Raw genomic sequence first — 11,276 nt, forward strand, 5'->3', positions numbered from 1 at the left:
ACATACCAAATGGACCTCGTTTTAGAGCAGATCTCCTACTGTTTAGGTTGGATGCAACCAGACTGGCCACTAGAGCTAATCCAAACATTTTTGACTACATGAAATTTTGTCAAAATATCCTGTTTTGTCAAAGCCGAAACATTTCGTAGAGACATATTGGTTTTGACAAAGTTCTCACTGGGAAGGTTGAGAGAGACTATGCCATGCTCTCTAGCCTGGTGGTTAGGGCACTTGCCTGGGACGTGGTTCAAGTCACTGCTCTGCCTGATTCAGAGTGGTCCGGGAGGAAAAGCTCTATTCTGAATCAGGCAGAGCAGGGTTTCCCACATCCTAGGCTACAGAGACACACACAGTCTTCTTCCCAAATCAAAAAGTTACATTTTTGGTCTGAAAACTGACATTTCAACCAACTTTTGTTTTGTTTCCAATGGCGACCAAAAATTATTTTCAAAACTTCCCACAAAATAGAATTATTGTCCTCTGGACAGCTGTAATGTCAGACCCCTTTGATTCATGCTGCACGAAGTTTCCGGCAGCTACAACTGCACCCTAATCTGGCCCTACTGGCATCTCAACAGGTTTTGAATAAAGATGCAAAGTTAGGGGTCTCATCCCCTATTAAGTTATGGATGGATGGATATTTTATTCACAGCCAAAATGAAGTGAGGAATGGGATCCTTGCCTATCTACTCCACCCTCATGAGAGACAATGGGTGAAATCCAGGTGCACTGAAGTCAATGGGAGTCTTGCCGCTGTGTTGAACAGAGACAGGATTTCACCCAACAAGCTTAACCAATGGCAAGAAGAATAAAAATCTTGCTCCAGATTTCTGCCAAATATGTGATCTAACACTGTGTTGTCTTCCCACCTTGCCCACAACCACAGAGATTGCAAAGATTTGGGATCCTGAATCGAATTGCATTTCCTATATCCTTAGTGAACAACGGTGCTGTTTTACCTCCTCAGCCACATTCAGGTGGCCATCAAAGGGATGCAGCTACCAAATCTGGGCAATCAAACATGGACCTCCCAGGCAAGTCACTAACTACCCCTCTCGCTACCAAGAGAAAATTTTTTTTTAAACGTCCCTTTTTTTTTTTTTTGGCAACTTGAACAATTTTCTACTCAGTTTCAGCATTCAGTAAACAGGGAGTAGTCTCAGCAAATAATAAATGCCTTCAACCACTTACCCAAAGTCACCATTGAAGTATATGGCCCTTTGCTCAAGGAGATCAATAAGCCCCCTGAAGTTTCCCTCCAGGCCAATGGGAATCTGGATAAAGGCTGCATTGTGATTTAACTTAGATCTGAAAAGTTTAAAAATATAAATTAATTCTCCGTACAAGACAAGGCAGCATTTTAACTCATCTGTCTTACCTGGGTCCTTCAACAGTATCCCCGGGACCAATAAGCAAGCCTTCCCTCACTCAAATGAAAAGCCTCACTGGTTCATGTCATAGCATGAGAGCCCTAGTGAAATTGAAACACTGGCAGACCAATAAGGTTTGCTTTCACCCATGTTAGTTTGTTTTCAATAGTAATTTTAATCCGGGGGGTTACTTCTCCCTCGTGTGCATTAGTACTTTGGAGCCAGCTTATTCTTCTATTACGAATGGAATCTATGCACAGACTTAGAGGATAGAAGAGGATGGGGGAAAAAAGATGAGATACAAGGCTAAAAACAACTGCCTGTCCCACCTTTAGGTCCCTACTCCTTCTCCATGGGATACTGGAACACCACACTGCAGCACTACTATTATCCTAGTGCAGAGGTAATCTTCTTATTAAATCTTTATAAATGACTCCATAAACATCTCCATTATCATAATGAGTCCAAATGAGGCACAGACCCAATTCAGTAGCCATGAAACTGGCTTCTTTTTGGGAAACAAAAGTTTCACAACCTAGGCTGACATTGACAGCTGTTTTATCAATGGGAGAGTTATTTTGGTATCACCTTATGGTGACGTTAAAGAAGAGTTGTTTCTGTTACCTTGCTACCATCTGATGTAACCTGAAGCTATGCATTTTTCTCAGACCACACATGCTAAGCAAGCTCATTAATATCTACTCAGAACATCAAGAAACACCACATGAACAGTTTGGAACTGCACTGCAAACAAGCTAAACACATTAGTTACCTCAATTGTTGCACAGCTCTGGTTGGATTTGAGCCCATTCTGTCCAGTTTATTGATGAATGTTAAACACGGGACATTGTAACGCTTCATTTGTCTGTTCACGGTCATTGTTTGGCACTGGACTCCTCCAACAGCACAGAGCACCAGGACAGCTCCATCAAGAACTCTTAAAGCTCGTTCCACTTCAATTGTGAAGTCCACATGCCCTGAATGAGAAAAACAATTTTCTGCAATGTTTTAAGCTGCAGCAGGGAATTACACTCAATTGGGTTGTTTTCTCTTCTGTATCCACATGAATAAGTCTTTAGCTATACTGAAAGGGACACTGTCAAGTCAAATTTTGTCCAAAAATTAGATTTTGAAAAAAAAAAAATGTTTCTGAGAAATTGTTTTTAAAGGAATTCCATTGGACAGCATTTTGATTTTATCAGATAGAAATCCCCATACAGTGACTACAACTCAAACACTACCACATTATACTAGTGCAAAAAAGCCAGAAATGGAAACTGATTTGAAGCAGACTACTGTATAAACAAAAATGAAACAGACAATCATGATACCACTGCTGATCGTGATGACTAATATTGTCTCACTGTTTTCTTGTGCTCCCCATCTCCCTTTGTATCTGCTGTCTCTTGCCCAACACTTAGATTGTAAGCTGTTGGGGCAGAGGTTGTCTTTTTGTTCTGTGTACAGCACCTAGCACAATGGGGTCCTGGTCCAAGACTAGGGCTCCTAGGTGCTATATTAATACAAATATAATAAGAGTTTATTTTTCATAGACTAAGGTGACAGAAGTACAAGATATAAACATCAGTAAAGAGGGAAACAACAGATCTGATATTTACTATGCTTCCAGTTTCAGCAATTCAAGGTGTTATTAGAAGCATAGGTGAGGGCATTGTACCTTGCCTATTTACCAGATACTGCTTAGGTACCAAAAGTCATCCTTTCTGTCCCAGAAACGTGGTTCATATCTGTTCTGGAGGGATCAATGTTAAAAGTAAATTTTTTTTGCCCATTGCTATTCAGCCTTGGTCTCTCTTTTAACACTGCCAACAAAGAAGCTAATTGTCCACATAGTTAAAATCATCACAGTTGTCTACCAGAAGCCAGGAACCGTCAGTGCATTTCACAGGACACTGAAGAATGGTAAAGACATTAAGCATTTTCAGTCTATACCAAAGGCCCCTAATTCCAATGAGCTTCATGTGGGAGACCCCTGCATTGAGGCTCCTGCCAAGAAGGGGGCCTTGGAGATGAAGTGCTCTGTATCGTAAGCCATTTCAACTGGGACTGAGATAAACATTTGGTCCAGTTGCTCTAATGTTTTCAACCACATTCTACAAGAGATGACTGTCATAAAGAGAATCTAAGTCTGTATGTTTGTCTTACTCAACCCTCAAACAAGACTCTAGTAGAGCAGTGAGTTTTACATGGTTACCCCCAAGTACAGTAGAAACATGCAAAAGTGTCAAAGACTTTTCGGAAAAGGCTGCTGGGAACAGAGCTGTAATACCTTTCCGCCTTTATTATTATGCACTGTTTTGATGGTGCCATAAATGTGCATTTATAGACCAAAAGAAGTCTGTGCCTTGGCCTGAGGAGTTTCAACGTAGTTTGTAAACAAGATGCAAAAAGACTTGGCCTCACCAACTGTGGAATGCAGGTTTATCCACTAATGATTCCCAAAATAATTACACACCGAATTTCCTCTGCTCTGTTGATTTCCACACTGGCAAACAGACAGAAACACATACATGGAAGTCTCTGTTCAGTGCAACATTTTGTGTGATCAGCTCAGATAAACAGCTAGATTACTGTTATCAGATTAGTAACACTGGTGGGGGAGAATCAATGTCTTCTTTGGACACAAGATATTTTGGTTAGGGTAGCACTTACAAAGTTCTCAGAGTTCATGTTACCTGGTGTATCTATGATGTTGATGTTGGTGTCCTTCCACATGGTGTATGTTGCTGCAGACTGAATTGTGATACCGCGCTGTCGTTCCAACTCCATAGAATCCATGACAGCCCCGACTCCATCTTTACCTTTTACCTAAACACAAAAAGCAAAGCATTTACTGCAAGAAAATCTCTCACTGGCTTCAATGAGAATTTTGCCTGAATAAGCACTAACTAAGCATCTTTCACACAGGCAACAAAATTCAGCTGAGTTAGTGGCACAAGTTTACAATCCTAACTAGCTTTGCTCTTTCCTTTGCATATCATTCCAGAAGACGACCTGGTGGTCAAAAAGCCATTGCAAACAATTTCTATTTCACTGTGAATTTAATAAGCCAACATATCTGGAGCTAGTGAGCATATTCTTTATGTTTTCTATTTCAGTTTGTCACATTCACCTTTGACTGCATGGAGAAGTTTTCCATTTATGTTGGTGGGTCTGTTGGGGTTTTTTTGTTTGGGGGGAAAGAGGTGCTGGGGGGTGTATGTGACAGCAAATGTTGTGACTTAAGGGAGGAGTCAGAGAGCACCAGTCAGAGAGCTGTCTCTAGGATTCCCCACTTGGCTTGTATTTCAAACAGGATCAATGGGCCTTTAAGCACAACCTTCTCATTCCATACAGTACTCTTTGTGGTTCAACAATTCTAGACAACTCAATAGCTGAATCATTGCATATAATGTTCAAAAGCCCCTTGCCACCAAAAACAGTGTCATACCAGTAATTCAGAGACAAACCTCATGCATCTGTGATATCCTCCCAGTATAAAAAAGGACTCGTTCTGTTAATGTCGTTTTCCCAGAGTCAATGTGAGCAGAGATTCCAATATTGCGGATCTTTTCATTGGGAATGATTCCTGAAGAACACTGTCTGCAGCCGTTCAAGGGAAACTGAAAAACAAGAGCAGAAGGCAGTTCAGCCCCTTTTGTCCATATCAGAACAACAATGGCTCACCATAAGCATGCCTCAAGGAAGGTAACTTGTGACCAGTAAAGTGATTATTTTCTCTGTTTTACTGTGACAGGAAATAAATCAATTAATCTGAGCTCCCCAAGCATATGCCAGAACCCCCACCCAACTAGGGCAGCAGACAGCCTCCAACCCAAGGCCCAATCAACCCTGCACTTAGCCTGCCACTCCCTTGGGCAAGCAGAGAGAGATGCTGCAATGAGGTTTCAGTGAAACTTGCTCCCTGCACCCTCTTGCTTTCTGGGATACCAGGGAAGATGCTGCACACATTCGAAGACAATGTGTGAAGTAGCAGTCTTATTTTTCCCTACATTTACCAGCTATTAATTCACTCAAGCAACCTCCTAGTTCTCCTGTTGTGAGGAAGGCCATAGTGTGGATTTAAGGGGTCTTTGGACAATGTATGAAAGCCTATGCCTAACGGGAGCAGCAGAGAGACAGTAGGTCACAAGGTGACAGGAGAGATCAGGAACATCTGAAAACGAGCAGACAAGATAGCCATTATTGGTGAGTTCATCCCTAAAAGTGGTGTGTGTGTGAAATTGAGAACTTGGACACTTATAGACTCACCCTGTCTCCTTTCTTTTCTATCCCTTCATTCCACACACTTCTGTATGTCTACCTACTACTTTCCATGCTCTAAGACAGTGCCCTCCATTTAGTTTCCTTTTTTCCATTCATCTCCCCTTAATTTCTAGTCAATGACAGTGTGTCCATAGAAGTGCTCCCACCATTATTGGCATCACTATTACAATAATGGTAAGAGGCTTAAATAAAAAAAATGTAAGCTCTGTGCAGATGAAGTCCCATGCCAGTAACTTGCAGGTGAGAAGCAAAACCTATAGGGAGGGCAGATCAGGGCAAAGCTGAATAAGCATAGAGTAGTTCTGTGCAGAGGCAGGTCAGTAACAAGATGGGACTAGGAATACAATTAACAGCATTTACAGAGCCCTAAGAAATACAAACCACAACTGCAGGAAGAAGGGACCTGTTCCTTAGTTTAGAGCCCTCAACTAAAGTGGAGGGAGTGTGGGTGGGGGTGGGTTAAGCATTATATTCTAACATTGTGTTATAGCAGAAAAGAAGCAACATACTGTATCCAAGTGAGACTGGGGGTACTGAGTTGGTAGAATGCATTTATCAAGGTAATGTTAGGAAGCTTTGTCTGGTGATTAGAGCTGAGGTATAGAAGCCAAAATTCTTTAACTCTGTTTCCAGCTCCATCACTGAGTCTGCATGGCCTTTAAATCAGTCAAGTCATACTCTGATGTCTGTAAAAATGAGATAACATTTACCTGCCTCACAAGGGTATGTGCAAGGTCTACAGGGACACTTTCAGATCACTTCAGACATAAATTTAAGTTTTGTGAACAAAGACAAATATACATTAATGGCATTTTTATTCCAACAAAAGCTTTTATTCTTTGTTCGGATTTAAACATTATCCTGCGGTGTTTGCAACCCAACCATAGCAGGACTATTCTAGTGCTTGAGAGCCACAAAGGACCACTGACTAAACTAGGATGTAATTTGGTCAAGATACAAAAATTAATCCCATACTCTTGCCAAGAGTCCCACAGGTTTAAGGTCTGTCTATGTTGCACACTAAAGCTTGGCTTTGACTCTGGTTTGAGCCCTAACCCCCCTTCCATTCAGACACATCAGTCTAACTCAAGTCAGTGATCACTCAGGACCAGAGTCCTAGGTCTCTACTAGGGGGGTGACTCAGAGCTAGAATCCCACTGTGATTCAGGTCCAAGCCCTGTCATTTTGCAATGTGGACACATCTCAACTGCAGACCTGAGTATGGATGCATTTGCACAGCTGTAAAACCCCAATCTTGCAATTATAAACCCAGGTTTACCATACAGTGTGAATGCTAAATCGTGGACTTGGAAACACCAAGCCCACAAGCTTAAGTCCTACAGACCTGGGTTCACAATGCAGTGTAGCCATACCCTAAGGGACCATGAACTTTTATGAGTTGGGCATAGAACTCTGCAGATGCCTGCTGTTTTGACAGGGCGGCGGGGTGTGTGTGTGTGTGTGTGTGTGTTCAGCACATCTTTTGGGTGGCATATGAGATGGGCTGCTCCACTTTAGACACACTCAAATACACTCCGTTCTGCTCGGAGCCTGGGGTCTGCCTGGAAGTCTGCCAGAACTCTGACGCTTCCCCTAGACTCCATGAATGCCTGCCCATCGCCCACCGCATACCTGGGGGGGGGGGAGGGAAACCAGCCCAGGCTCCCCCCCCGCCAAGGATCACGAACCCTGCCAGACACACGTCAGGCAGGCGAGTCCGGGCTTTACCCTTAGTGGCAGAGGGAGCGTGGTATTCCCTACCACCAGGGCTTTGGAGCGGTGCTCCGGCCCCGCTCCAGCTCCAGGCAAAAACCTGCAGTAAGCCCAGCCTACTGCCCCCGGCCCGGACAGCCCTCGCCCTGACACGACGGCAACAGTACCTAACGCCCCTAACGGCCAACAGCCCCGAGCGGCCGGGCAGCAACTGGCCCTTTGCCGACACTCCCGGGCCGGGGGCTGCCCCACCCAGAAGGACTCCGGCCCCGCGAAACAAGCGAGGCCGCTGGCCTAGCCAGTACCTGCTGCCACAGCAGCGCCGAGCCCTGACGCCGGCAGGGCCCCAGCACCAGCCCGGCTCTGAGCAGCTGCAGCATGGCGCACCGCTCCCCTCAGGCTCTGACCGCCAAGGTCCTGCTGCCCGCGCGCTTCCGGCCCGGCTGGGTATCACTTCCGGGGCACGGAGGGGACCCGCCCGGCTCCTGCCAGCGCCACCTGCAGGGCGGGAGGGGGAGGGGCTCGGCGAGCCCAGGGCGCTGCTCGAGCCACCGGGAGGAGGGGCTGTATGGATGGGAGTCAGGCCCTCCCGCTTCATGTGGCTTCCGTCGGCGCTTCCCAGTGGCGGGCGCAGTCGTCATAATTAATGAACGCCTCGCGCTCTGCCAGCACGCGCCACCAGTGCAGTGCGCAGCGCTTTACAAAGAGGTCAGTATCGTCGGCGTCCTTTTACAGCTGGGGAAACTGAGGCACGGGCGGTGAATTGCCCAGTGGCAGCATAAGGAAAGGTGTCCTCAGGCTTGCCAACCCCAAGCATTCCATAAACCTGGCTTAAAAATCACAAGATTTTTTTGAATAATAATATATTCATTATTATTAGTATTAATATAATAATAATAATAAAGGTTGGATTCTGTGTATTGGCCTTCTGGATTATGAGCCTTAGGGTGCCCGTGAATCACATTTTTCAAGCTTCCTTTTCCTCAACCATGAAGATTAGAAAGTTACAATTTTTTTAAATGAAAGCTGTGATTCTCCTGTAATCACTTGATTCCAGGAGCTGGAGCTTAAGAACTACACCAAATATCATGCAAGTTGTTGACAGTGTGAGCATGGTGAGAAAACTCCCTTCCCTGTCCTACTGTGCTGTCCACCAGCACTTTCCAGGCTAGTGAGGGCTGTGTTTCAGTGGTACTGTAGGTGTATAGTATATTAAGTGTTTTGTATAAAATATATTATTAATACAGTGTCCTTCCCCACCCCAGACACTGTTTGTTGACCTCTTCAAAGAACTCTAATAGATTAGTAAGACACGATTTCCCTTTACAGAAACCATGTTGACTATTGCTCAAGAGTTTATGTTTTTCTATGTGTCTGACAATTTTATTCTTTACTATTGTTTCAACTAATTTGCCCGGTACCGACGTTAGACTTACCGGTCTGTAATTGCCAGGATCACCCCTAGAGCCCTTTTTAAATATTGGCGTTACATTAGCTAACTTCCAGTCACTGGGTACCGAAGCCGATTTAAAGGACAGGTTACAAACCTTGGTTAATAGTTCCGCAACTTCACATTTGAGTTCTTTCAGAACTCTTGGGTGAATGCCATCTGGTCCTGGTGACTTGTTAATGTTGAGTTTATCAATTAATTCCAAAACCTCCTCTAGTGACACTTCAATCTGTGTCACTAAGATTGACACTAAGCTTTACCCTTAGTGGCAGAGGGAGCGTGGTATTCCCTACCACCAGGGCTTTGGAGCGGTGCTCCGGCCCCGCTCCAGCTCCAGGCAAAAACCTGCAGTAAGCCCAGCCTACTGCCCCCGGCCCGGACAGCCCTCGCCCTGACACGACGGCAACAGTACCTAACGCCACTAACGGCCAACAGCCCCGAGCGGCCGGGCAGCAACTGGCCCTTTGCCGACACTCCCCGGGCCGGGGGCTGCTGCCCCACCCAGAAGGACTCCGGCCCCGCGGAAACAAGCGAGGCCGCTGGCCTAGCCCAGTACCTGCTGCCACAGCAGCGCCGAGCCCTGACGCCGGCAGGGCCCCAGCACCAGCCCGGCTCTGAGCAGCTGCAGCATGGCGCACCGCTCCCCTCAGGCTCTGACCGCCAAGGTCCTGCTGCCCGCGCGCTTCCGGCCCGGCTGGGTATCACTTCCGGGGCACGGAGGGGACCCGCCCGGCTCCTGCCAGCGCCACCTGCAGGGCGGGAGGGGGAGGGGCTCGGCGAGCCCAGGGCGCTGCTCGAGCCACCGGGAGGAGGGTCTGTATGGATGGGAGTCAGGCCCTCCCGCTTCATGTGGCTTCCGTCGGCGCTTCCCAGTGGCGGGCGCAGTCGTCATAATTAATGAACGCCTCGCGCTCTGCCAGCACGCGCCACCAGTGCAGTGCGCAGCGCTTTACAAAGAGGTCAGTATCGTCGGCGTCCTTTTACAGCTGGGGAAACTGAGGCACGGGCGGTGAATTGCCCAGTGGCAGCATAAGGAAAGGTGTCCTCAGGCTTGCCAACCCCAAGCATTCCATAAACCTGGCTTAAAAATCACAAGATTTTTTTGAATAATAATATATTCATTATTATTAGTATTAATATAATAATAATAATAAAGGTTGGATTCTGTGTATTGGCCTTCTGGATTATGAGCCTTAGGGTGCCCGTGAATCACATTTTTCAAGCTTCCTTTTCCTCAACCATGAAGATTAGAAAGTTACAATTTTTTTAAATGAAAGCTGTGATTCTCCTGTAATCACTTGATTCCAGGAGCTGGAGCTTAAGAACTACACCAAATATCATGCGAGTTGTTGACAGTGTGAGCATGGTGAGAAAACTCCCTTCCCTGTCCTACTGTGCTGTCCACCAGCACTTTCCAGGCTAGTGAGGGCTGTGTTTCAGTGGTACTGTAGGTGTATAGTATATTAAGTGTTTTGTATAAAATATATTATTAATACAGTGTCCTTCCCCACCCCCAGACACGCTGATTACAATATATAGATTAATCTGGCAAACAATGTCTTAATTCAAATCTAGGCACAGCAATAATGAGATGGAGTGTTTATACTTGTTATTTATATTACAGTACCCCCTTAGAAACCGTATCATGTTGGGCCTCTTTGTGATATAAGTGGAATGGTACAAAAATTAGATAAATAGGACTTTTCTGGAATGTTAAAGACTAGTCAGTGGTGGCAGAGCACTTCTCAGAATGGGAAGAATTCAGTCCCAAAAATGAACAGGATGGAATGACTTAAAGGTATAAGCCAAGTATGAAGACTTAAGACACCCTGGGATCATAAATTCAAATTGCAGCAAATCCCACTTACTGTCTTTCTAAAGTAGGAAAATATCATACCATACCATGCACTATAAATGTGTGTGAAAGGGAGGAGGATGGGGCTTGTGTGTCTTTCTGACAAAATCTTAAAAATTAAAGCTGTGTCAGTTCTTTGTTGACAGTAAAGGTCCATTGCACTGATTAAGAAACACGTATACTTGAGGGTACCTCACTGAATTCCCCTCCTGCAATACTGCAGTGCATGTTATTGTCCACCCACAGGTGGGTGCATTTCAGGGGCACTGTTTTGCAGATCATTTGGGATGAACTGTGCTATAAATATGGAATAGAAGACTTGAAAAAATATACCAAATATCTGCTACCCAGAGCCTGATGTACTAGGGATGGGATGAAGGTGGACACCAGACAGATCCAAGGACAACATCCTGTAAGAAGCCTGCTGCAGCAAAAGGGCTGGAGGGTTCTGAGATTTTTACTAGGGTGCTGGCCCAGAAACTGCTTGTGGCCTTAATCTTCCATATGTCACTGACTGGTATATGTAGCAAATGTTAAGCTTCCTCCTTGTTCTAACTGCTGAAAGGGAAAAGGAACTTCATTATCTGGTCTCTTCCCCGAT

General features: G+C 45.3%; 1 protein-coding gene across 3 annotated transcripts in view; it reads right to left on the bottom strand.

Annotated features, from left to right (window-relative positions):
* The window catches only part of GFM1 (G elongation factor mitochondrial 1), a 45,456-nt gene extending 35,854 nt beyond the window's left edge, over nt 1-9,602 (bottom strand). The window contains exons 1-5 of one of the 3 annotated variants that reach the window (XM_039489987.1): nt 9,377-9,602; nt 4,841-4,993; nt 4,067-4,199; nt 2,143-2,347; nt 1,192-1,308 (exon numbers count right to left, since the gene is read on the bottom strand). In XM_039489987.1, coding sequence (XP_039345921.1) covers nt 1,192-1,308; nt 2,143-2,347; nt 4,067-4,199; nt 4,841-4,993; nt 9,377-9,451 — 683 coding nt within the window. In that variant the 5' untranslated portion in view covers nt 9,452-9,602. Of the gene's footprint in view, nt 1-1,191; nt 1,309-2,142; nt 2,348-4,066; nt 4,200-4,840; nt 4,994-6,166; nt 6,297-7,675; nt 7,858-9,376 lie in introns of those variants that run through there. The other 2 variants (XM_039489986.1, XM_039489988.1) reach the window with 2 other exon arrangements.
* Between the last annotated feature and the right edge of the window lie 1,674 nt (nt 9,603-11,276).

The sequence above is a fragment of the Mauremys reevesii genome, linkage group 9 (genome assembly GCF_016161935.1).
Source record: "Mauremys reevesii isolate NIE-2019 linkage group 9, ASM1616193v1, whole genome shotgun sequence".
NCBI lineage: Eukaryota > Metazoa > Chordata > Testudines > Geoemydidae > Mauremys > Mauremys reevesii.